The 24,351-nt window shown below is 35.2% G+C and overlaps 1 protein-coding gene and 2 long non-coding RNA genes across 5 annotated transcripts in view; 2 read left to right on the top strand and 1 right to left on the bottom strand.

Annotated features, from left to right (window-relative positions):
- Nucleotides 1-70: 70 nt before the first annotated feature.
- Nucleotides 71-24,351, top strand: part of LOC110074511 (uncharacterized) — a 105,439-nt gene continuing 81,158 nt past the window's right edge. Inside the window, exons 1-3 of the long non-coding RNA XR_012081640.2 lie at nucleotides 71-231; nucleotides 412-484; nucleotides 2,200-2,240. This is a non-coding gene — a long non-coding RNA (uncharacterized LOC110074511). The remainder of the gene's footprint in view (nucleotides 232-411; nucleotides 485-2,199; nucleotides 2,241-24,351) is intronic.
- Nucleotides 3,647-24,351, bottom strand: part of RORA (RAR related orphan receptor A) — a 287,053-nt gene continuing 266,348 nt past the window's right edge. For all 3 annotated transcript variants that reach the window (XM_072982150.2, XM_072982151.2, XM_072982152.2), the window contains 5 exons: nucleotides 22,856-22,988; nucleotides 21,468-21,575; nucleotides 18,751-18,861; nucleotides 17,595-17,707; nucleotides 3,647-16,563 (listed from right to left, as the gene is read on the bottom strand). In XM_072982150.2, the coding sequence (XP_072838251.2) occupies nucleotides 16,399-16,563; nucleotides 17,595-17,707; nucleotides 18,751-18,861; nucleotides 21,468-21,575; nucleotides 22,856-22,988 (630 nt within the window). In that variant the 3' untranslated portion in view covers nucleotides 3,647-16,398. The remainder of the gene's footprint in view (nucleotides 16,564-17,594; nucleotides 17,708-18,750; nucleotides 18,862-21,467; nucleotides 21,576-22,855; nucleotides 22,989-24,351) is intronic.
- On the top strand, nucleotides 14,338-22,798 carry LOC144584578 (uncharacterized). Its single transcript, XR_013538925.1, has 2 exons — nucleotides 14,338-14,434; nucleotides 21,666-22,798. It is a non-coding gene; the product is annotated as an uncharacterized LOC144584578 (long non-coding RNA).

Below are 24,351 nucleotides of genomic sequence, written 5' to 3'. Positions count from 1 at the left end.
GAAGTGGAGCATCACGTGGACACGAGTAGGCCAACCAGAACTGCGGGAGTTTAAGACGCGCCGAGGCCATGGAGGCGCCATCTTGACTGAGGGCAAGAGGCCCCACCTAAGAGTCTCTGTGAGGAGTCCCGCCTTTTTTTCCCCTCTGAGGCGACTGAAGTTATAAGTTTCCTCGGCGGTTTTTTGGCTTCGTATTTGCCTTTCTTTCCCTCCCCGGGTGTATTTTTCAAGGTATATCTTGGGAATCCTCATATAAAGCAGAAATCCCATGTTAGCTTCTTCTCGGGGCCGAAATTTTTCCACACAAAGAAACGGTGAAAAAGCTGAGACTTAAATTAATTCAGTAATTCAGGTGAACAATATTAATTATGCCCTGTAGTAATGAATTGCTTATGCTTATTATCATTGCAGAGCAATAGAACAGCCAAGGCCCGTGTAGGCTTATTCTGAAGGAGGTCCATTGAGTTCAATGACTTACTTCCACGTAAGTGAATATAGAATGGTAAATTAAATCGCCATGACAGTGCTTTCCGTTAAAAATGCAATAATTATGAACGCCGATTAAATTAACTGAGTTCATTCCTAAAATTTTCATTGAGGCCCCTTAATAAAGAACCTCACAGTATTTGTTATTTTTGTAAAATATTGATTTATCCTAAAATAATTAGAATAATGAAATAATTTAAGTAAAATAAACTTATTTAAAATAAATTATGCTTTAAAAATAAAAGCTTTGCACACAGGAATGTTGGTTCCTGGGTGTCTAGTAAACGTGTGCAAATGCCACAGATGTTTAGATTTACATGATAATAAAGTGTTATGAGAAATAAGCTTAAATTGCCCTAGAAACTATTTTTAAGTTCAGGATTCAGCCTTTAAACAATGGTAAGATGCACTGAAAGCCTCCCTCATATCCAGCATACAGTAATTTAATTGAGCTTCTATATGTTCATTAAATTTATGCATGTTTTAATGCATAAATTGGGACCTTGACACAAAGGTTCTTCATCTCTTTATTGAATTTTCAATAACTGCTGTAACTGAAAAAGTATCATTATCTTGAGGTAATAGAAGTAACAGGAAAGTTATGTAACTATAAATGCCATTACCTTCATGGGGGAGGAATATGGCTGCCAAAGCGGCAAAAAAATTTTGCATTTTCTAAATTTTTAGAAAATATTCTGCCAGCTGGGCTTCAAAGTCTTCTATGACTATGGAAAAAGTTGATTTTTTTTTGCTGACAGTTTTGGAGGTACTTACTAGTGGCTTCAAAATTATAGTGTATAAAGATGTACTCACAATTTCTGAAATTGCTAAAAGACTGAAAGGGAGCTGCTCACGTTGTAGTTTGATGCCATTTCATCTTACATGCTGGAAATAACACTGAACGAGACTAATAACCTGCCAGTCTCCCATGAAAATACATTCCAAGCAGTGATACTAATTTTTTAAATAGTTCTGGATTTATAATAAATTTAATTTAAAAAATCAAAATTTTAAAAGTGACAGAGAGAGAGTACGTACAGTATGTGCTGCTCCCTTGGGTGTTAAGAATTTACATTCGAAGGACCAGGATCGCCTCAGTTTAGTGCACTTGCCAGAGCAAATATATATATATATATATATATATATATATATATATATATATATATATATATATGTGTATATATATATATATATATATATATATATGTGTGTATATATATATATATATATATATATATATATATATATATATATATATATATATATATATATATATATATATATATATATATATATATATATATATATATATATATATATATATATATATATATATATATATATATATATATATATATATATATATATATATATATTCCTTCTATTCCCCTGCCGCTTAACTGTGTTAAGCCATTCTAGAATAAGTACAGTGAGAATCATTGTATAAGATTAAATAGTCTAATGTTTGAATTTAATTGTTTTTAATGTTTATGAGGAGGATTTTGGAACCATGCCTCACAGAACAGTGAGCCACAGTGCTGGATAAGATGCTTAGGAATTGGTGCACCACTAATTGAGGTGATGAGAACTGGGCTCCAGCAACATTGTGAGGGGAGTTGCCTATTCCCTCGCCCAGATATAACGAATCGTCGATAACATTCAGTATTAGTTGAATTACTTTGCACCTTTTCATATGTTTTGTCTTTTATGCAGGATTAAAAGCCTCAGTGCTCTGCTCGCAAAGAGAAGAAAAGGTAAGTGTCTTCTTGATTTTATTTCTGGAAAATACTGTATATTCCCACATTATGAGAAGTGATGGACCACTGCTTGTAGGGCAACTGTAGGAGGATTCACTAGAATTTCTCAAGTGGAAGATCGTCCTGTTTAGCACACAGTGCTTTATGTAGCAGACTGTCTTTCAAACTGCATTATGGATTGTGACAGTAACCATGGGAAAGGTGAGTTATTTCAAAGAACATGCACAAAGGTAAACTGTTTGCAGCAGGCCATGATTTTTAGGGGGATAAGGTGTCATTATGTGTAAACATAAATTTTTATTATGGATGTTTATACAGTGTTGTATTGGAATCACAGCAAGGTAGGAGCCAGCTTTTGCCATGTGGCCTGTTATTCTGTAGACCTGTAAGGGTCATGGTCACACTCTTTTTATTTAGTACTGTACTTCAGACACATTCATGTTTGTGCCAACATTTTTTTCTTGCTTGAATGAGCACTCCAAATGCAAGACCTAAAGAGATGAGTGAAAATGCTGAAGCACATTTTAGGAAGGAAGAATAATTGGGGGCTTATTCAAAGATATGTTCTTAGGTTTGGTCTGGTTGTTCTACACTTTTCATCTCTTGTGCATGTAGCCAAAATGTTTCTTAATTCTCGCCCACACACATTTAATGTGTTGCTACTGTATGTTTATTTTATATTTTCAGCCTTACCTCACTCAAAAGAATTCTAGGACAAAATACTTTGTTCACCACTATTTTATCTTCAGAATATTCTTTTGAGATGTGTTAAGATAGACTGCATGACCAGCCAGGGAGGCGACTGAGTGATATTTGAGCTACTGCTTCCTGGCTTCACCACACCAGACAAGTTCACAAGTTAGCCTTCATATTTCAGTCTAACACTTGAAAATATGTACTTTTATAGAATATTATAATGAAAAATTAACCAGCAGCCTCTGTGAGACTGATGAACCTGGGTGCATCTCCTGATTCAAAGGAGCAAACTTGGAGGAGGTACACAGATAGACACAGTGTTGCTGTTGTTTGGTCTTTAAGTGTCTTACTCTTTGTGACCCCATGGATCAGAGCAAGCCAGGCCCTCCTGTCTTCCACTGCTTCCACTGCCATAGACACAATGTAGCAAACTCCAAGTGGGAAGAATCTTTGCTTCAGAAATGCAGGACTGAGATACAGAAGAAGTATCAAATCCACACAAGAAGGCAAGGTCAGATCAACATGGCACCGTTTTTTGTGTCAATCCGTGCCAATTTACTCTCTCGGGGTTCCTTTTATGACCAGCATTGGAAATTAGTAGTCTTTTAGATTCTAAAATGAAGACAAAAATGCTGGCTTAACACTTATGGCAGCCCAGTAAAAATTTTAAGAGCTATCTAGATGTGAAAAAACAAATATGACAAAGGTTTCCATTAGAAGCTGAAGTTTTATTACAGGAGAACAGTACATAAAGCACATCTAAAATTGATGTGTTCAATGCACTTAATAAAGGTAATGTAATATTAAAGGTACAGGTTCTAAGTACAATATAACAACATTCATATTAGAATGAAAATTGGAGTATTTAAAAGACAACAGTAAATCTCTTATTTTTACAGTTGTATTTACAAAATGAGTCAAAATACTTTATTCAGGATCAGAATAAAATAACAAACTGTTGAGTCTAAGCTGACAAGTGTAAGTGAGTTTCAAAGATCTGATAGAAGTGAAAAGGTTAGGTGATAATGGGGCAGAGATCAATACTGAAATTTCATTACAATATTACTTTTAATATTCCTCTCAATGGCTTATGCTTTATCATAACTAGAAAATGAATTTGTGCGTACTGTACACAGATGACAACACATTTTTGCATGTACAGTACAGAGTCATGTCAATTTGTAGTATTTACAGAAGACTGAGTATGTCACCCAGTGAGGTTGGTGATGTTTATGTGCTTAATCCTCAAACCAATACATATTTATAATCAGCAATTATTCTTATTCTTCAGACATTTAATTACATGAAAAACATTACTCACACAAACTTGCATAATTTATAAAACAATGAAGTCCAAACAATTAGTGGAAAATGTTATTGGTATAAAGTAAGTGACACACGTTTTAGACAAATAAAGAAATTCTCTGTTTAAAAAGTGATTTGAATCCATAAGGGAATGAAAAATGGACTTGTATTTTTAGAAAGGGTTGTAGCTTCAAATAAATTGTTCAAACTAATTATCCTGAAAGTGATTGTACTTAAATTTCTACTCATTAAAATGTAGCCAGGGTGCAGATACAATTTGTATTTCCAGAATACTGGTTGTTTGTTAAAATGAAGTACAGAAGCAGTGCATGGAGCCAAGACTCGTGGCTTTAATTTTCACTATACTCTATTATCAAAAAGTGCAGTAAACAAACAGCTTCTTAAATTCCTCAAAAAACTTTGCTAAAGATTGTATAACATCAGCAATAGTACAGAAAAGAGTTGTAATAAATATTTTAAAGTTCAATTATCCCCCCTTTTTTAGATATTTGATATCCACTATTTTTTTCCAAGAGATGATATCAGCAATAAATGAGAGAATTTGAGCTTCTAGTTAAATTAGCTTTAATACTACACATTTTTCTTAAATAATATTTATATACTGTTGTGGTAATTTTAAATGCCAAATTCAGTTTAGAATTCGGTAGTGCAATACATGGTACCATCAGGAACCACTGGTGCATTTTCCAGTTTAGGCTATATTTGTCTCAATTTGTAGCAGACTCCTAGTGAAGAAAGAGATAAGTACACATTCTTGTCTATAGGAGGAATAGATTAGTGAAGTCATGAACAAGAATAGAAAGAAAGCAACCAGCACCTTTATAATGTTTGCCTTTTTTGAGTTCCTTTGCAGTCTCCCATTCAAGTATTAACTTGCCCCAACCCTGCTTAGCTCCTGGAATCAGGCGAGATTGGGTGTATTCAGGGTAGCATGATCATGATAACCTAGGCCAATGCACATTAAGAGCTTGACACATGGACATGTTTTTATTGAAAGGACAAGTTTATTTTGGTTAAGTGTGGGCCTTCTTTAGTAATCTGTATCATTAGCTCCATACAACACCTGACTAAAGCCTCTGAAATGACATCACTCGGCTCATCAAGGCAAGACAAAGGAGACTGTCAAAAGGGCACTCCAACATTCTAGTGTCATGGTTTTCCCAAGTGTACCTTTAATTCTTCCCCGTCTTCATCCCATCAGGGCAAAACTGCATTTCCCTCCTCAATGGCACAAAGGGCGCACCATTGTTCTCTCCAACTCCAGCATATTATCACTGCACCTACAGTATAGCTCTTATCTGCTGACCCCGAGAAGAGTAAATTGCATCATGAGAGAACTGTGAACATGCAGTTGGAAGAAAATGCCTCCCTTCTAGTACTGTACACATTAGCAGAAAGGGCAGATTGGCACACAGAATGGTCGTCTGAAGCAGTAGGTTTCAGAAGTGACGCACCAAAGGTTAACTGAAGTTGTGGCTGCTTCACCACAAGGACGTTTCAGGGGATGAGAAAAAGAGAGGAGCAACAAGACTGGATATCAAATATCAATACTGAGGATTAAATTTTCTCCAGATTAAATACACTAGAGACAACTCTATAGAATGACATTGTATGTTTGAAGAGAAACTCATATCCCAGTCTAGTATTCTGATACAGATACTTGATTGGGCTTGTGTGAAAATGTGTATAAAGTTTATACACATGCACACATAAATATTCAGTGAAACAATACAAGACCCAAACGTGGTATTGTCTAGGAGTCAAATGGGAAAGGGAGGTTTGTTCATAAAATTAACTTACCTAGCACCACACATCAGAAAAACACAAAAATAGCACATTCTAGTTCTAAACAGCTATTTCTAAAATAGAGTATATAGTAAAACAGATATTATACAGCATAATGTGGTATTTGATAAACAGATAAATATTTGCACCGCATAGGCTTTTTAAATAGTACATCTTTATCTATAGAGAATTAAAGCAAAGTAGTTATAACCATACAGAAGGTGAGCAGAACAACACTGAAGAGTATGACTCAGAAGCTGAGACAAAGATAATGACATAAGATTAGAGCAAGAGAAAATGTGTACAGGCCATTACAAGTCCTTAAATTAGTAATAAAATAAGGAGTTGATTGATCAAGTTTAAGAAAGCAGTAAACAAGAGATTTGCATTTACATGCAGATGTCTAAGCTTTGTATTTCTTTTAAATCTATGCACAAAAAGTCATTTGTTTTTATTGCTTGACATTCAGTTATGGCTAGAGTATTTTTTTTAACCTCTATTTTGTACTTTGGAAACAAGAATATTGTTAAAGGTGCCATAAAATGGACAGCACTGAAAACAGTTTGCAGATAAACCACCTAACACTGCAGTTCTTCTTACTTTTTAAAAGCCTTGTCTGGGGTTTGTCATTATGTTAAATATATTTAAAGTGGGAAAATACATAGTAACGTGAAGCCTCCCATTGGCTCAAACATCCATACAAAAAACACATCTCCAAAAAAAGGAGCAGACAGTACAATTACATATAAAGAAGCAGCCAGTTAATGTCCTAATAGTCAAAAGAGTTACCACTGTGGTGTGTTTCTTTTTTATACAAATTTATTGAGTCAAAATAGAAAATTTTGGAGCTAGGAAAATATATATACAGTACCTCTGTGGTTTGTGAAATAAAATTCACTGTATTGCTTATGAATTTTCTGCATTTAGATACAAGGATAATAAACAGATTGCAGGGTCCTGTACATTTATGCATTTTTTAAAAAGGTGGAAAGAATATGAAAAAAGATCATGTACACATTGCAAAGTAAGGTCACAACAAAATAAAGATGTATAACAAAGCATGCCATGCCATGAACTCCATTTGGGGTCAAGGTGAGAGGAAGAGGAGGAGGAAGAAGAAGAGCAGAAAATATTCATTTTTAAGACACTGTAGCATGAGCAGCAAAGATAAATGAAGGGAATACCACAGCAGCAAAACCTAATGGTAAATAATGATTTTAGTTTGCAAATTCCAAATGCCTCAATGCACAGGAGCTAAGCTTTTTATATTTGGATTCTGTTGAATTATTGCTCTGAAAAGTTAATATTAGGCCCTGCTACCAAAAATGTGAAAATATGATTGATTCATTTAGATACATAACATAATTGTAGATTACACCTTACTTTATTCCTAGGGCTATTTGTGTCCAATTCTTTTTTTAAAAAAAAGTATAAGAAAAAGTAAATTTCAAAACAGATAAAATTCAAACTAATAACCCCATAACTATCTTAAGAGATGGCACTGCAGTAGTGAACTATCACAATACAATTAATCAAAGTTGGATAATATAATAGGATATTTTCAATTTTAAAAAAATTGTCTATGATTAATCAATTGGTACTTAACTGGTTGATTGAACAGAACTTTAGTTTGTATCCTACTTCATCATCATTTTACCAAAAAAAGTCAACCAAAGCAGTGAAAAGGCTACAGATTTTAAACTGCTATTCAAGTGATGATTACTTAAAATGATTTTAAGTCAAAAGATGCTCTTACCCATTTGGGAAAAAATTATTGTCTTATTCCCTATCTTCTTCTCTAGTAGCTTTGGGTTTAAGTTCTGAATAGTATTGGCCATCTTAATAAACACACAGGCAGAAACTAATTATGGTTGGATTGCTAAAAATAATGTTTTTTCCCCTGAAAAATTCAAGAGTGGGTATGTGTTTTCATATTTGATAGGCCAACTAAATATCATACATCAATTCTGCAATCTTACTGGGAACTCAAAACAATTTTATGAAGATCCAGTTCTGACATAACTCTTTAGTTTTATCTGCATGAAAGGAGGTGGCAAGAACCAATTATGCTGCCACCACATTTCTATATACGTGGATGTCAGTTGGCAGAACTCAAGGTTCAGTAGTTAAATTTAATTCTACAGATCTGTTGATTTGCCCACAACCTAGATTGTCATAGGGACGTGGTGGCGCTGCGGGTTAAACTGCAGAACCCTCTGTGCTGCAAGGTTGGAAGACCAGCCATCGTAAGATCGAATCCACACGACGGAGTGAGCTCCTGTCGCTTGTCCCAACTCCTGCCAACCTAGCAGTTTGAAAGCATATTAAAAATGTGAATAGATAAATAGGGACCACCATGGTGGGAAGATAACAGCGTTCTGTGTCTAGTCACGCTGGCCACGTGACCACGGAAACTGTCTACAGACAAACGCTGGCTCTATGGTTTAGAAACGGGGATGAGCACTGCCCCCTAGAGTCAGACACGACGGGACTAAATGTCAAGGGGAACCTTTACCTTTACCTAGATTGTCATAGATGTCATGTAAGACCATCCTAGCACTAGAATGTTCACATATTGTGCCCCTGTGCCACACAGAAGATACAGTTTGCATGACTACTGGCCCTCATAATTTCTGTTCATGTATAACCCGAAGGCAGTGTGTACAATTTTATATTGGAACTCACTTATAAATAACTTGTACTACTAATCTTTTGGATACAATAAGAACAACTAAGCTTTGAATTTTCTTTAGTTTATAGGACTATAATCTCTTCCTAGATATTCAGGTTTGACCCTGTAATGTTCTGATAACTCTTTACAGTATACAGACAGGTCCATTTTCTTTAGATCATTAGAGTACCTCTTAAGGACTTAACCTTATATAACAGTCTGAAGTTGATAATGAAAAAATTGGATAGAAAAGAAAACCTTTCAACAAACAACCTTTTCAGCCATGTTTGGTCTCAAAAGAGAACTATTATGTAAACACAACACAACAGGCAGTGGAGAGTTTATGCATGTTTTACAGTGCTTATTTATCTCACTATATGTACTGCAATGAAAAAAGACAAAAAAGTGAAAAATGATACATAATTTAAAGTAAGTATAGGGGGTGGGATTCAAACACATTGCTGAGATTATGAAATACATTTTTCTTTGGCCTGACTATAAAACAGAGTGAATCGTATATCTTTGCCTAATTAATTAATTTCCATTTGCTTTATTGCATTTCCTGCTTTTAATATATATGGAAAGCTGTACAAACATTGAGATCTAAGGGAGGCTTACCTCCACACTCCTAGCTGAGCCTTCAAATACTGTACGCATGTTTGGCACAGAATTGGCACTACTAGTTGCTACATATTTATGTTAATTTGGGAACTACATAGGGGGTTGTTACGTTGCTTTAAAAATAGTTTTTGGTCTTGTTTTATTAAAGTGAAGCATATGCATCAAAAGTGTGTGATGAGGTTCAGTAACCTGATCTGGGCAGTAATATTTATGCAATGACATTCTAAGATACTTGGCTCTCATTGTAACAGTAGGTTGAGAGCCTGATTTAAGTTCAACAAGAATTAAGTCTCAAGAACAAAATTTGTGGTGCAAAATACTAATACTGAATTTCACAGAAATTATATCATGAAATTAAATTTATATTTTCCCCTCCTTCCATTTAACATTTGGAAAATACAGAATAATTTGGCTGGAGAAAATTTGAAAGCATATTGACAGCTTCTCCAGTAATGCCTGAAATTCTGCTCCAGATGCCTACATGCTGGGTTAAACCAAGAGAATATATAAAGATACTGAGAAATCTGATTAAAAACCTGATAAACAATGGTTATCTGAAATTAAAAGAAGCAATTTGTTTCACTGGTTAAACTTAAAATATCTCTAATACACTAAACACTTGATTTAGAAGGCATTATTATTATTATTATTATTATTATTATTATTATTATTATTATTATTATTATTATTATTATTATTATTATTATTATTATTATTATTATTATTATTATTAGTGGAATCCTTAACAGGGTTCTGCAGTAATAAAGCCTGGAAAGGGAAACAATTGAGATTCAATTTAGACAAAAACGTCTCTGCCCAGTTCAGTTGTGCAATGGAGGGATAGTACTAATTTTTTTTTTAAGGAATTTGTCCCAGAAGTACTGGCGACCCTGTTGAAGAGTTTCAGAAGATCCCTGAGCACATTAGTTTCAGACTTTTAAACCCCAGCTTTTAAAATGATAGGGCATTTACATTATTGATAACAAGATGGATTGTCGTTCACAGTTAAGTCAATCATAAGGTGCTTATATACCCTTTTTCCTTCCCCAATTCGCACAAAGAACTGTGAGAAATTTTTGTTGTGAATGGCAGGGCATGATTGATTATATGATCAATGTTTTTTGGCAGTGGTGTTAGGATTATTATCTGGCTGCCCCTTGACACAAGTGATTCAATCGACATTCCGTTGCAAAATTAAAAAAAAAGGCGAAAAGAAGAGAAAAGAAAACCTGTACAACAAATATGTATTTTTTTTTCCCTGAGGGATCAAGGTTAAAACCCGCAAGTGCTCTATGTACATATTGCACTATAGAGGAATGAAGTACATGTGCAAAAAAGCAACAATGACCAAAGCTTACTAATAAATCTTCTTTAAAAATTATTATGCTATGTCCTCACGCATTATGGAATGTCGGTAACATAAATAGCTTTCCTGTCATCTAAAACTTAAAAAAAAAAGAACAAAATCCCACAACCCACATCTCTACTATGGCACATTCAATGAAATAAAAAGTTTTCAAACGACAAGTAGACAAATCCCATCAACAAAAATAATACAAAGTTGGTTCGTTTGTTTTTTCTTTTTCTTTTTTAGAAAAATTACATTGCTTTCTTTCATTGTTTCACATTACAAAATCTTTTTGTTTGTTTATCTTTACACAAATCACATTTTATTGCAGGAATATTTCAAGTGCCATCAAATATTTATAGAAGGGTTAAAAAAATAGAAGTCTCTCTAAGTGGTCCAGACAAGGCTTTATATAGAATTTTTTCCACCTTCTATTTTTGAATTAAATATCTTCAACACATTTTCTTTATTCCATGGACACTTAATGGCCTAGAAGCAACCACACACATATAACCCATACATACAAGGGTATGCACATTCACACCTTTGTGTTGAAATAATGTTGATGATATAAAGGCTCTGTAAAAGAACAACCAAACTTAAAACAGTATCTCACATCATATAAGTTTTTTTAAAAATGAGCATGCTAGAGACACAAAAGTACATCACCATCATTTAGAATCACATGTCTTTTTAAAGAAGCTTAAAAGAGTCCATCAGTGCCATATGTCCAGCAAAATGAGATGGAAGATGAAACCCAACTAACAGTTCATGAGAGTTACTCTAATAGTTGTGGCCATATGGAATCATTATATAGCAGGGCATTAAAAAAACATTTAGTGTCAGCAAACTTCATGTATCTGAACTGAATCTACAGTCTTCAGAATTTCCAGTGAATATACTACTACACCTGTCTTAAGAATTAGGTCTTATTTTCAGATGTTGGAACTTGTCCGTTAAATCTTACCCTTGATCTGATGCTGAGAACTACATGGTGCTATCTATATCTATTTACGATTTGCTAATAACTGAGATGAAGAAACCATGTTTATGCATCAGTGACTGGATTTCAAAAGAGCTAACAGTTTCTCTTACTTTTTATGTAAGATAACGTCTCTAACTCTCAGACTTAAAAGTGTCTGACCTTAATGATGGGACTCAATCTGGCTCCCACGCTTATGGCGATGATTGGTGCAGCACTGCATGCACAAATTTATTATTTGAATATATTTTGTGTGAGCATATGGCCACCAAATGTTGAATAAAAATAATAGAGGACATGACTTTGAATTATGCCAAAACTTAACCACTCTATTTCCTGTCACAGGCAAGTAGTATTTGTTCTTCTCTTGAATCAGTTTTATACTTTTTGTCTCTAGAAGATGGCAGACTTTAAATCGGCAGTGGCTTGCAGATACTGCAGTTTTAGTTTAGTTGAACTTTAACTAGATTAGCAATTGAGGCTGGTCACATTCTGAAAACTCTTGTTCGTTAAACGGTCCATTTTTAAGCACAGACTATATCCACAGAAGAGAATGAAACTGACACACACTATTAGTTACTCCAGTAAAATAAACAAAATACCAGGGGTGGAGAAACACTGCCCATAAATATTGTCCATACCTTTAGTAGGATTTTTAGTCTTTAAGATAGATCCCAGATTCTCTTGCCAGGATACTGTGGCAAGAGAGTGGATTCTGAGCCCTCTTTAAAATTTTATTCACAGAAGACAATGCAAACTCATTAGGCTCATGGCTTTTCTATGCTTGGCCTTCTCTATGAAGAAATATGTTCACTATAGTATATTTTGTTACTATAGAGAAAGGGGGGGGGAATTTGTTGTTGTTTAGTCCTTAAGTTGTGTCCGATTCTTCGTGACCCCATGGACCAGAGCACGCCAGGCCCCCCTGTCTTCCAATGCCTCCCAGAGTTTGGTCAAATTCATATTTGAAGCTTCAATGACACTGTCCAACCATCTCATCCTCTGACATCCCCCTCTCCTCTTGCCTTCACGCTTTACCATCATCAGGGTCTTTTCCAGGAGAAATAATAGATTTAGCATGTTCTGTGCTTGTAGAACAATATAGTAGGTAAGTCCTCACAGAGGATCTGGGGTTGCTAGATAGAAACTATGGCAAGATTATATTGTTTCAGTCTTCCATTTCCTTATCTTCCAATAGTGGCTGGTAGTCATTGACTTCTTCAGGAGCATGCAGGACTGCAAGCTCACAGAGGGAAGATACTCACATGAAGTCCAGTCTCTTACACAGAGGCTATTCATGCATATCAACAGTATGATAGTATGAGCTCCTTGAAATTACACCAGACTCTGGTCAACTCTGCCATAGAAAAAGGGGATGAGAGGGACACTTTTCGGCCACAGCCTCCTTTGAACTGGCTTTAGAGCAGTGGTTCCTGACCTTGGGTAAATCAGGTGTTCTTGGACTGCAATTCCCAGATAGAAGCCTTCAGCTGTTCTGGTTGAGGCATCTGCGAGCTACAGTCCAAGAACACCTGGTTTACCCAAGGTTGGAAACCACTGCTTTAGGAGAACAAGACTATGGGGCTGAAAATTGAGACATAGCTGATATGCAGCTTGCTTAAGAGCAATTCAATCTTACATTGTATATGTGAATTACTATACATAGACTCTAATTAGTAAAACAAATTTTGTTTCTCTTTGAGGGGGTCACACAAAGCAAAGATGATTTGACTATAATCATACGCAATATATGATGAAAAGTATTTTTCTGAATTTTAGTTTATAAGCAAGGTAAAGCCATGTCTAGACAGCTTGATAGTTCGGCTTTGATGAAAATTCATAAATACCTAGGCAAGAAGAAATTTGCATCCATATGTATGCTTTAAATAAAAACCATTAGGATGCTGAAGTTTGCTGTAAAAACTACTTTAAAAAGAGTCATGTGAATAACTTAGGTAAAGCTTGAAAAGCTAGCTTACATGACTAGTTACCATGAGATGAACCTTTTAATCACTTCAGTCTTTGATGCATTTCCATCAAAGAGGTAGCTGGAGCCGGAGCTGAAAGTGTTTTTCAGAATAATTAAGGGTTCTTCACTTGTCAACAAATTAAAATAAATCATCTTTAACTTCCAGTGTATTCAGCTTTGGGATTAACTGCAAACGTGCAATGATCCAAGACCATGATACTCAGTAATATATTTAGATAAAACTAGACCTGGGTTATTCTATGATCTGTATTCAAAAAAGCTACTTTTTAAAGTTCCGAATGAGCCATGTTGGAGTTTCTTATTACACAGGAGTGAATAAAAGAACCCTATTCAGAAGTACATCCTATTCAGTTCAATAGTAATTCCTCCCAGGTAAGGACATGCAGGACTGCATTCTTAGTAAGGAAATTCAGGCATTCTGTATAGCATAGAAACATTTCATAATGCACTGAATCCTTTTGGAACAATGGTTCTGACACGTTTAGGTTTGTATGGAATTGCTTGGAAGCTCCAAGGGATGGCTGAAGTGCTCCAAGGCAGGGAGAAAAGCTCTCTTTCCAGTTTAATGTAAAATCACTGAGAGATTTCAGTGGAAAGCTATTCATGTGAAATGGTGTCCATGTTATGGGCTTACTCTAAGTATGTCGACCTTTTTTCTCTCTCTCTGCTAGTGTGGTTACAATGAACCTAAAGCACAAGGTGTGTCTTCTTGATGCCAATCATACTGCTAGTTTAATGTGAAGTGAACCTGTCTTATTCCATGGGAAGTAGGGTAAGAATGATATCTTCAAGAGGAGAATTTAACATTTTCAGGCCATTCAAAAAGCATTTTTTTAAAAAAGGATGAATTTATCATTTGAATATAATTTATCATTTGAATGTAATTTTGAATATATTTTTTAATAATTTTCATTACCCCTTATTTGCATAACTAATATTTTTGGATAGCTTTTTGGATATAAATTTAGGCACAGTAATCAGCTGAAAATGCACCATGCAGGTGAAGTCAAGCTTTTAAGATTTTTCCAGTACTGTGTTACTTCAGATAACTATAATTTCAAACAGAGTAGAAAACTGATGGTTGCTGTTGGTTTGCCGGAGCAGTTTATGTGGGCAGGTTCTATAGAGTAGAAATCTGCTTTAATTACATTGTTTACTTTATGGAGTAACTAGATACCCATAAGACCACTCTTTACTACAAAAAAGAAAACAGCTGTGCCACTGTCCATAAAACAGTTATTCCATCTCAAATATGAAAGCGATTTAACTATGCACTGGAGTTATGTCACTGGGCCTAGCCTACCAGGAAGTATTGTGAGGCTTTGTGTACCTCTCTTCATTTCAGTGAGAACAGCACAAGATGTGCTGTATCCTGTCTTAACATATGACTACTGGCATGGCCAGGTGCATACGCATACACACGCTAAATGTAGACAAAAGTATCAGGACCAGAACTTCTAAAACACAGGTGTTCAGATTTGGTTGACTAAATCCACTTTTATTCACCTAAAATGAGCTGACTTTAAAGGTGATACTGAAAATCAACCCTATTTGTTAAGTGATTAAACAGATTTCCTTCTCCTTATGGCTAACATTCTGTTGCTTAGTGCAGTAAGTCAAAACTAGAGTAGGCCCATTGAATCTTTGGAACTTGCAGACAAATTGACTCACCAAATCCCTAATTCACCAAGCCTAATCTAGTTGTCACTTTACAGAGTTAAGCAACAGGATTTCAGCCTATGTCAGCAATCAGGTTTATTTATTTATTTATTTATTTATTTGAACATTTTTACCAACACAATATAATTGCCTTTTCAAAACACAAGCTAAAACTGACAGTTTAGACTCTTCTCTTCCCCTCCTCCCTCCTTCCCTGCCCCACTACACAAAATATCTGAAGGTATTTCATGATATGACCAGCCTCTCTTTAAAAATAAACGTGGAAAACAGCAGCATAAACACCTTGCAGTGTCCCTATACCTTCCAACTTGAATTTCTGGTGCACATGCAGCACAACAATGAACACGCTAGCATATAATTTAAAAGAAAAAAGGTGCAAAATGAAAGTGCCTTATCAATTCAACAATAAAAGCTATACCAGTAACTACATTTTATATTAATTAAAACAATATATAAACAATATCTCTTTTGCTATATATAGACTTCATGCCCGTTTACCCTGTAATAGATTATTATGCTATTGTTGCTATTGCTATGGACCCTTTTCATGCCATTTCGCCTACTGGCAATCAATGGTAGGGTGAAAAGAAATTGTCCTTCATGAAACAATGAGCAAGTTGTGCAAAACTGATGCTGAAGCCTCTGCAATGCACACCAGTCGCTGGTTTCTAACTCGAGTGTCTGTTTTTACTAACAAAACATTGTTCTATGAAAGTCTGTGGGCAGTGAGTTTACAAGGGAAAGGAAACCTCCTGATTTCTAGTACCCTCATTCTGTGTAAACAGAGGTCAAAGACTGAGAAGTCAAGACAGAAAAAGGGTCCGTATTGGTAGGCATCGTGGAAAACATATGTGTGAGAACAAGTTCAACTCTTGTTTCATTTTTCCCATCCTTTTTGCCTGACCCCAGTCACTAGAAGATGTGCAGTATGTTGGCTCCCTAAGTCTGTGCAGGGCCATATAAAGTGTCTCGGTTTTCTTTTGTTTGTTTGTTTTTCCTTTTTTTCTGCTTTAATGTTTGCACTTCAGACATTCTAGAAGGGCTCACGTGATACCTTTACCCATCCATTTGCATTGCTGGCTCAAATTCTGAAGTGAATAACTCCTTGTACAATGGAGGAAAATGAAGTCGTACAATGTCTGGGTATATTGCTCTAAATGCCATAAGCTTCTCTGTATGTCGCCCACAGAGTGCTCTTAAAGTAGACACTTTGCATATTAGCTGTAGGGAAAGAAATCCAAAATGAATTAGATGTACAACTGTTTAAGAAGGAACATTACTTATCTTATGTTTTTGAGGTAGAGATCTTAAAGCTTTCTATATTCATTCAGTTGTAATAAACAGGCTATAGATTGCTTATCCAATTTAGCCTTTAATAACATCTATCAATAAAATTTCTTTCTTCACTGACTTAGATAAGACAAGGTGGCAGACAAGGTGTGGCAGTCTGCATATAACTAATTATACAGCTTACATTCCATATGGCTCTTTATTATGGATTAGTTTGGAGCTTATAAAACTAGAGAAGGAGCACTTACATGACCCATTTTAAACTCTTTCATTGACACCAATGTCAAATAACACTATGGCTCAAACCACATAACATATAGTATTCAACATATGAATGAGGTTGAGTTGAGTATCATATACATTGGTGACATGTCAGACCTTATCCCCAGAAGACTCTCCCAGAAAGTTTTATGCAGATGTAGGAAAGAGCAGGGGATAGGGAACCCTCTTGAACTCCACAGCTTGATTGCTATGAGACTGTGAGGTAAACACCCTCCTTTTTTCTGGAGGCTTCAGGAAAATCCATCAGAGCCTGCTCTGTTTGCTGCTCAGGAAAGGCTGTTTGAAAGGTCCACCACCATTAATAAAAGAAATGGGTTGCTGAAAATCTAAGCCTCAACAGGATATCATGTGAGCATAAGTAGGAGCATAAATCCTCTGTTATTCATATTGCCATTCTCCTGCTGACTGAGAAAGCCACATTCAGAGTTTGTTCTGTCATGTGAAGGAATATAAATAGAATTATAGAGTTCTAGCCCTCAAATTCATATTAATATTTGTATGATCTTTTCTTTTAGTCTTAATAAAAATGGTTAAGATTGGCTAGATAACCTTCTATACTTTTGTAACAAAATAATTCTTAAACATAGCTGCTGATTCTATTACATGCTATGCTGTTAGGTTCACTTAGTAAAACTAAGTCTCACAGTCAATCAGTAATGGCCAGTTCTGTAACCTGTTACCTTTGTTAAGATTCCATCTTCTCGGTGGTTCTTCTGCAATACATGCTGAAGTGCTAACTGAATCTTCTGTTGGAGCTTTTCTATTTTTACCTTTTCCTGAAGCCATGATCGATCTAAAATGGACAGAGTAAAATATCTCTTACTGCATTTTCAGTCTGTAGTGTACATCAGTATACCCTATAGCTACGGTAGTGTCAGATTAAAGTTTTGATCATTGAGTCTATAAATCAGGAGGACTTGATGACACAGTGGTTTGTGTTTTAGCACTCTAATGCCAAATATGTGCATTGGCAAGTTCATATTATTCAAGGAGAGATCACATTATGTGTGTTCATCATTCAGTAACTGCTCTGGCAATCAGTTACCACAGATCACACAATTTAGTTTGTGTCAATTGCTAAAATTTCAAATAGGTTACTTGTTGATGGGGTGGACAAAATTATTTATATGCTTTTCAGACATGTTTAATCATAATTGTCTTTCTTCAGGAAAATTTTAATAATGACATTTTTCAATTGAACTGTCCTCAGTCTTTATTCTCTTGTGCTTTCAGTAGACATTTTAGATACCAGACTTGACTAGTGACTTTATGCATGTGTGCGTTTGACTTTAAAGTCATGTTTTCAGATATTGTTCAGAAATAGTAGCTACATGTTTATCTTTTGTTGCAGCAAGTTCTGTAGTTATTTTATTTGACACTAGAATTTTTTACAGTACCCTTTGTTATAGGAGTAATCATTTTTTCCTACTTTAGAATGAAGTACTTCCAGAGGGGATGGGGAAAGAAGACTTGCTTAGAAGCAAGGAACAGTCAGTGAAGCAGAAAAAGAACATGCCCCAAACACAGACATACCTCCTCTGAAGTTGCTTTCTTTTAACATGAAAGTCACTTTTAATGTTACGGGAATTACATTAAATTAATAGATGCAAAGGTATCAGTAACAGACCCAATAGTTGAGGCAATTATACTTCCATCTTGTACATTCCAACAGCTATTGGTTTTGTAGATAAAGAACAGGAGGTCTAATAGACTGACAGTATATAAATAACGTTTGATACTTGTGGAATATCAAGTCGTTATTACGGAAATACATACAATCACGTTAAACCTTTTCATGCAAGGCTAGGGAAAGGCTTTCCGTTTTTTATACCTTACCTGCAGACAATAAAACAAATGCTGAAAATAATGCGATCTCATCTTCAGTAAGGTGCATAGAACATAAACTCTTTCCAAATTCAAAAACAAAACTAATGAAATCTTCACAACCTGCCAAAAAGAAAAGTAGCATCACATAGTCTCCTCCAGAATGACAGAACAAGATTTTATTTTCAAACAAGATAGAGAATAAATTCACCTTCTCTTCATGTTACAATGTTTGTCTTATTCTGATGACAGTACAATTGCCTGCTTCCATACAGTTCTGTGGCATTTGGTGTCTATAGTCAAGAGTTTAAAGTAAACATCTACAAATTATAATTATAATTATATTATAATTAGTTCCTTTCCCCAGTATTTAAGATGTAACTACATTGTGACTGAAATTTAATGAAGGATAACAATTCCTTTTTTGCAGTATAAGTATAGTATAATTTACAGTTTAGTAATTATAAAATTCTAGTTATAGTTAGGGTTATAATTGGAGTGGTTATGTCACTAAATGGTAAAGCAAAATAAATCCTTTAGGAGCTGGTAATTGCTGTTCCTTATTGTTGTGAGTGTTGAGGTGACAAGAATGTGCTTTGCACTACAGACAAACAGCTTTCGCTGTTCAAATATTGTTAAAGTAACTGTTTTTGGTTTTGTTGAGGTGACAAGAATGTGCTTTGCACTACAGACAAACAGCTTTCGCTGTTCAAATATTGTTAAAGTAACTATTTTGTTTACTCTTGATATAAATATGAATATAAATAGTTACTTTTGAAAAACGAACTCCTACATTCACTATCTACTGGGGAATTTGGAATTATCATACTAAGTACTTTTTTAAAGTAGCATTCCAAGATTTGTTAGTATTTCTAGTGCCTAATGAGCACACAGTGGAAACAGTAGTATGGAATGACATGTAGCATTCAGTGGGGTAGCGCATCAAGTCTACCTACATCACCAGATGCAGTCCAATTTCAGTAGTCCCACAATCCTTACCCAAGAATACTGAGAAAAATAGGTATCAAGTTATCTATCCACACTTGGTTATCTGCATGTACATATATGCATTAGGTAGGCCCTGGGTGAACATGATAATATTGCTCCACTCTGTGTAAAATAGAGGCACTTTAATGTGGATATGAACAGGGCTTAAGCATTACATTCGTAGCAGTATGAAAATTAGCCAACTTTTCCATGGTGGCTAGTGAGCTGTTCTATTCATACTTCCACACCAGTGGGTGGTCAGATGGCTATGATTTTATTTTGCTTACTTTGTATTATATAAATTGCATAGGCTGTTCTCCTTTATTCTTCCTGACAATTCACACAGTAACCGGTGTGTCATAAACTGGAACCAGTTTCAATTTAAGATGTGTTGTGCCCTGATCCTATGGATTTTCTGACATTTATTTTTAAAAAATGCCCTTTCTCTGTACAGTCTCATTAGAGAATGGTAATGCAAGAAGCATCTTTGGTTTCCTTTTCGATGTCCTACAGTTCTAAGCATATCAAGTGTCAGTGAATCTCACATTGATTCCAGATAATAAATCCCGACAATTTTTTTCTGCAGTACTGTCAATATTCACTTGCTGTTATCTTCAAATACATTTAAACTCATTATATAAATTCCGAGTGCATCTCAGCACACACAGTAGAAGAAATAATTAGATCAGAAAAATACTAGGACTTTTCTTCTGGAATTTTTAAAATATGAAGATATGGCATGGTAACCATAGGCAAGTGATGCCTTTGGAATAGAAAACCTATTACAAAGGACCCTGGTTTTCACTCAACAATGATAATTTTCTATTTAGAATACAGTGTATGCTTTTGATATATTTGCCACTAGTTACCGTATTTTTCGCTCCATAAGACACACCTTTCCATAAGACGCACCAATTTTTTAGGAGAAGAAAACAGGAAAATATTTCTTCGCTCCATAAGACACACAGACTTTCCACCCCCCTGTTTTGTGGGGGGAAAGTGCGTCTTATGGTGAGAAAAATACGGTGCATCTTTGGAGGGCAAGAATATAGGAAACATTTCTCCATTTATCATCTTGTAATTTCAGTGCTTACATTTGAGTAGCTATGTCTTCCAGAATGGATTCTGTATTCCTGTATTAGAAATCCAAAGTTTTAACTAAGTAATTAATATGCCTCATATCTGAAGGATAAAATTGTCTAGTTTGAGTCTAGCTAGCACTGGTTTTGGAAAGACTGAAATTACAGGATGAACATAAGGAAGAAAAAGAAAAGAAGAAAAACCTATTGTGTGTAACATTCTGTTCACACACTGGACAACCAGTTGCCCATGAGAAGCACACCAGCAGGATATGAGTGCAACTCCACTGTGTCTCACATTTTCCAACAAGTGAAATGCAGAAGCACCCTGATACTGGCTGGTGAAATTAGCCATTGAGAATAGTAGCACTGATGGCTGTAACCTCCATGAATTTATCTAATATCTTTGAAAGCATGACTACATCTTGTCACATTGAATTCTACAATTTTGACCATGTACTGTGAGAGGTACTTGCTTTTATCTGGCCTTTTATTATTAACACACATGGAGACATAACTTAAGTAATTCAAATATGAATCAAATAATTAGCCCAGTATATTTCATGAAAAAAAAAACTCATTGGGTGATTTACGTACAATCCATTTATTGTAGGAAATTAATTTTATGAATATGTTTTCTAATTAAGTACTTCATTTCCTTACCTAATGACTTGAATACCTCAGGGCTAGCATATTTGCCATCAAAGTATACTGTGTTGTTCTGGGAGTCAAAGGCACGGCACATTCTGATAAATACAACCTCTAAAGACCCTAGATATAAATGAGAAGAAACTTTAAAACTGAGAATAAGAAATGCTGTGGTGCATTTGTACTCATACGTTTCTCATTTTTCTGAAACAGGTAATCAATTTTAAATCTATTTCAAAAGTGTCTCTATCTTATGAAGAAAATCTGGTGGCAGGGAGGAATGTGTGGCTCAGAAGACATAACTGAGGGCAACTCAGATATGTACACCTTGCATTATTCCATTCTAGCAAAAGACTCTTCTTTTGCAAATGCTTTGGAACTATAGGCACCAGAATAAAGAAATCAAACCATGATTCCCAGATGGAGGTTTCGTGATCTTTCAAAAGCTCTTAATCAAAGACAGTTTGGGAGTTTGATTCTCCGCTGCGCCTTCTTGGGAGTGGTTGGACTCAATGATCCATAGTGTCCCTTTCCAGTTCTGCAGTTCTAAGCTTCTGATGTGGATTATTATTTGAGTGGTTACAAAACACCCTCTTCAAAATTGTTATATAAATATAAATAGAGTCCAATTATCACTTTGATTTTAAGGACAACTGAAACAGTTTGTTAGCTGAGCTGGATGACAGATAAAAGACAGTATATCTGTAGTTAAATTGAACAGTGCCAGTAGTGCAGTACTGACATAATGGCTCTGAAACACAGCTCTTTTGAGATTCAAGGAGATATACTTTTACCATTTCCATTTGGCTACCAAATACTTTACTACCAAGACAATTATTTTAGTTGTGTATCGCAAGAATATTTGTCTCATCTTTTTACCAAAGACTGTTTCAATGCCAGTATTTGAACAAAATGCCAACATGTGTTCAAAATAATGTGTCATTTCATCAAAATTAATTCTGAAATTAATTTCAGAGATGAAGTAAATATGCATTTGGATAGGGATCAAAATTAATGTAATAGACAATTGTGCTAGGTTCTTTTAGAGCAATCTGTTGTGGTTATCTTATAATGTAACAGGATTGAGGATTTCACAAATTGAGGTTATCAGGATTTCTGTTTTTGATCTGTCATTATATGCAAAGGCCTCAGTCTTGTGGTTTTGACACTGGGTATTATGGTTTTAGCAGCAAAATAGAATATACTAATACAGCAGTCCATATACCCATTCATGAAAATAATTTAGTACATGGAGTCAAAGAGCAGGATATGAAGTTTTCAAAGCACAGAATTCCAATAAATTTCTGCAGTTAAAAATGGCACTAATTGTCATATCTAGGATTTGTACCCTATCATGCAATCTGAACAGGTCAGTGAGGAAATCTCCTGCAGCACTTCCATACCTGCTTTTAAAAGCACAATTTGATCATTTTGACACAGTTCCATAAAGCCGTCAATGCGCTTGGCAAACTCCACAACGTACTGTATTGCTTCTGTTATTTTCACTGCACATAACTGCCACATTACTTCCCTCTGCTGTTAAAGAAAAAGAGTTTAGCTAGCTATTCCAGGATCACGAAATGTTTCTGAAGGAAGATGTTAAAAGCCAATGAAGCTCCTTATCAATTAATCTGTACAACTGATGGCCAACTGGATATTTTTCCAGTCAGTGCATTACAGTCATAGAAAAAGAGCCCAGGTCTTCATTCCCTGCTGCATTTCCGTTTCTGTTTAGTTTGCACAGTTTTGTTCACAAATACTGTAAGAATATATGAGGCTAACTGCAGGATTTTGGGTTTTTGCTTCCCTTAGAAAATATAATACAAATACTGTACCATTGAACGTTAAGGAAGAGTTCTCGAGTTAAATGCAGTCATTCTAACCAATTCTACTCTGAAAAAGCACAAGCCCAGAAAATTGGACTTTCATCATCAAACTCTGAATTTGAGCAGCCAGTTAGAGCTCCTATTTCCATCCAGTGATAATTCTTCATGATAATTCTTTTGTAGGTACAATGAAGAGGCAAAATATGAACTCTCCGCTTGCTCTCAGTCACATGATGTGAAAGAAGAATCCCCAAATATAATAGCTTTTACATTTATTACAACTTAGGCAGGCAGAGGGAGCCAAAACTATTACTAAAACTGGCCATTCTTTGTACAGTGTACTCTCGTTAAAAACAGTTCATTTATATATTACCCAAGAGTTCTGTAAATGAACAGTTCTGTTCTAGTGAACAGAAACTTTTGTTATGGCTCTCATTTTTGGAGAAAAAATCTTGGCCTTTAGGTGAGCAGTCAACATGTAGCTTATGTTTGTTATTACTGTATATTGTAACTTGAAACTTTCAAAATGGTTATATACTGTACTACCTTGTGAGGTAAGATGTTGAAAGGAAAGGGTGCACATTTTATACACATTAAAAAAATTAAATTAAACTTAAAAATGATTAAAATAAAATATTCATTTGGCATGATATAGACAGATACGATTATACAAATGTTCTAAAGCACTTGTAGATAAAAGCCTGTACAAATGGCAAAATTAAAGGCAGATTCCAACCAGGAGGATAAAGAACTTATGAAAATGGTTCTGTTAGGAGCCTGTAACTGAGATTAAACCACAGAAGCATTTGGGACGTTTTTAATGTGTTGGTGTATGTTACTGGAAGGATACAGTCAGAATGCCCAAAGTAGTGTCTTGAACACATAAACTATGAGATTGAGGAGCTTCTGTTTCCCCCCCCCCCATTTCAATACTCTCCTTTATCACCCTGTTGCTTCTTCCATTGTCCTTATAATTATCAAATCTCATATGAGAAAGACAGGCACAAAGGGAGCAGTTGCACAGTTCTTTTTGATCAGTAGTGCTTAGAGCTGTCTGTCTAGAAACACCCTAA

Source organism: Pogona vitticeps, chromosome 12, assembly GCF_051106095.1.
Source record: "Pogona vitticeps strain Pit_001003342236 chromosome 12, PviZW2.1, whole genome shotgun sequence".
Taxonomy (NCBI): domain Eukaryota; kingdom Metazoa; phylum Chordata; class Lepidosauria; order Squamata; family Agamidae; genus Pogona; species Pogona vitticeps.
The sequence above is the reverse complement of the archived record's forward strand: the minus strand, read 5'-3'. Positions and strand labels throughout refer to the sequence as shown.